This window comes from Sphaeroforma arctica (assembly GCF_001186125.1).
Source record: "Sphaeroforma arctica JP610 unplaced genomic scaffold supercont1.3936, whole genome shotgun sequence".
In the NCBI taxonomy this organism is placed as follows: Eukaryota; class Ichthyosporea; order Ichthyophonida; genus Sphaeroforma; species Sphaeroforma arctica.
Window position 1 is genome coordinate 1 of NW_014036622.1, and position 2,886 is coordinate 2,886.

A 2,886-nucleotide genomic window follows, 5' to 3' on the forward strand; every position below is an offset into this window, starting at 1 on the left:
TGTGTGTGTGTGTGTTTGTGTGTATGTTGTGTGTTTGTGTGTGCGTTTGTGCACGTATGAATATTTGTAAGAATGTATATATGTAAGTATGTATGTATGTATGTAGGCATGTATGTATGTATGTCCGTATGTATGTGTACACGTGTGTATTTATGTATGTGTACACGTGTGTATTTATGTATGTATGAATGTATGTATGTATGTATGTATGCATGTTTGTATGTATGTAAGGTACGTATGTATGTATATATGTATGCATGTATCTATTTATGCTTCTATCTATCTATCTATCTATATATCGATCTATCTATCGATCGATCTATCTATCTATCAATCTATCAATCAATCTATCTATCTATCGATCCATTTGTCTCTCCATGTATGTATGCATGCTTGCATGTGTATATGTATGTATGTATGTATGTATGTATGTATGTATGTATATATGTATGAATGAATGAATGAATGTATGCAGGCATGTATGTATGTATGTATGTATGTATGTATTCACGCATGCATACATGTATGTATGCCAGTATGTGTGTATGTATGTATGTATGTATGTATGTATGTATGTATGTATGTATGTATGTATGTATGTATATATGTATATATATATATATATATATATATATATATATATATATATATATATATATATATATATGTATATATGTATGTATATATGTATGTATGCATGTAAAATGTATGTATCTAAGTATGTATGTTAGTACACATCTCACCAACACTGCAACGTAAATCAGTTCATACCTCGTCTTCGAATGTGTCTTCCTGATCGTAGTCCTCGAAATCACCACCGGGTGAACCACCTCCTCCATCATCGTCAGACATGATTATATATTCAAATATTAAAGAGCTGCTGCTTGAGTGAGTGTGTTTTCAGGTATTATCGAATGCGTTAGTGAGTGTGTGGTCAGTTATTATCGAAGACTTATATTCCACAGCAGTACAGATTCCATTCCCTCCTGTTGTGTGGTCGCATCAGTCATCATGTGTTTTTTAAACTTTTACTAAGGGGCGGGAATATAGGGGGGGGTTTTTTGGAAATTAGGACAAGCGGTCTCTCGTAGACCTCTCAGGCTCTCAAACCTCAGTGGTCAAAACAAAACACTTTTTGGCGAAATCAAAACTTATCTGGACCTCCATTAGGGCCTTTTATATATTATATCATCAAGGTCAAATCAACCTTTCTAGTGGCCTACATTAGGGCCTTTTATATATTATATCACCAAGGCCAAATCAACCTTTCGAGTGGCCTACATTAGGCCCTTTTATATATTATATCATCAAGGCCAAATCAACCATTCTAGTGGCCTACATTAGGGCTACTCGTCCAATTTAGAGACGAGGCTCGGAACACATAGAATTGTTGGGTTTTAGAGTTCTTACCTTGTGATGTTCATCCGATACTATCGTTACCCATCAAAATATGCTTTTTTGCTTCATATTTTTCTTTACATGTTTTTGTTCTATTTATTAGACGGCTGTGATTTTAGAACCCTATTATTATAGCCTCCAGTGTCCTTACTGCATTTATAAGATCAACAAGCGAACTACGACGAAGTGGTTAATCACATATCTCCATCATTCGTTAGTGGTGATACTGTTGAAATAACTGGAGGGTCTATGGAACACTCGCTCACAGAAGCATATGTACACAGCCTACACTCTGCATTTAAGTTTCTGTTTCTTTTCATCGCAAACCTTTCCAATTGAACGATGGCTTCATCTCCTAGCCTGGAATTTCTCAGTCCCATCAATCTGCAGTCACCAGCACAGTCACCACAGCCCCTCAGAAACACTCTCGATGATGGCCAAAGTATGGACCGTAATACTGATAGGGAACCTAGTACATCTGTAGCAAGTGAGAAATCTTCTGATTTATATCCAGGAAGCGTCTCGATAACGGCGACTTTGAATGGTATAAGTGTAGATAAAACAAGGGATGCGGCTATAGACAAAGATCATATTGGGACAGATTCTGGGAAGTCTGCATATGAATTTGTAAGATATGGTGAGGTGGATAGAAACAGGAAGTATATTTACGAGGATGAGGACAATTCTGATTTCACTGCCATTGCAGAGACGCGGTCTATCAATAGCTTGGGCTTGGAGCCTACACAGGTGCACACACAACACACGGAAATTTCGATCGCGAGCGGCAGTAGCACCAACACTAATAGGGCCGATAGCAAACACGATGCCCATAACAAAGTGAGCTGTATGTCCGGTAGCCAACTGCTGAAGAAACAGACGTCCAAGTCGCATCTACACACAGTCACTCAGACCAATTCACCCGCGTACGCATACCAATCTCTCGACTTTGAGCCTTATACGGGACCACCTACAGCACCCAAGAGACACAATACTCTGCCAGAAATCCAGCCCCAAGCTACACGCACAACCAAAGTTAGGACAGAGACGCGATCTCCACCACAGGCATACCTACAGACACTGGCGAGTGAACACAGTAGCGTGCTGTCACCAACACCACAACTCGGCGATTCCGACGTCCTTTTAGGTTCGGGACCAGATTATTCGATGGACAACAGATCAGCATCGAATGATATTATTCCGATGTCAACGGTATGTGCATTCGATACGAATTGTGAAGAGCCCCACGTGTGCTTGTATGTGTGGTCATAAGATACAGAAATTTTAACTAGAAATTGTCACTACGGTGAGACATATGTTGTTGTTATTATTGCAGTGATAGGTATATATGAAATGTGTCATTGGAAGAAATTGATGATAAGTAGCTTCACGTAGGACTCTTGCAGGATCAGTATACGACATGCATTCATCATAGTATAGACATATACTCATATGCACATCTGAAAGGATAATATATATGTATACATATAC

At 38.7% G+C, this 2,886-nt stretch overlaps 2 protein-coding genes across 2 annotated transcripts; both read left to right on the forward strand.

Moving 5' to 3' along the window:
* Nucleotides 1-231: 231 nt before the first annotated feature.
* Nucleotides 232-447, forward strand: SARC_13938 (hypothetical protein; the record flags this gene model as incomplete). The annotated part of the gene is made up of 1 exon (XM_014291930.1): nt 232-447. A coding segment is annotated over one exon (216 nt), but the record flags the coding sequence as incomplete, so codon positions are not given.
* A 1,293-nt stretch (nt 448-1,740) lies between these two features.
* Nucleotides 1,741-2,667, forward strand: SARC_13939 (hypothetical protein; the record flags this gene model as incomplete). Its single annotated transcript, XM_014291931.1, has 1 exon — nt 1,741-2,667. The coding sequence occupies one exon, from the start codon at nt 1,741-1,743 to the stop codon at nt 2,665-2,667; it is 927 nt and encodes a 308-aa protein (XP_014147406.1).
* Nucleotides 2,668-2,886: the final 219 nt, after the last annotated feature.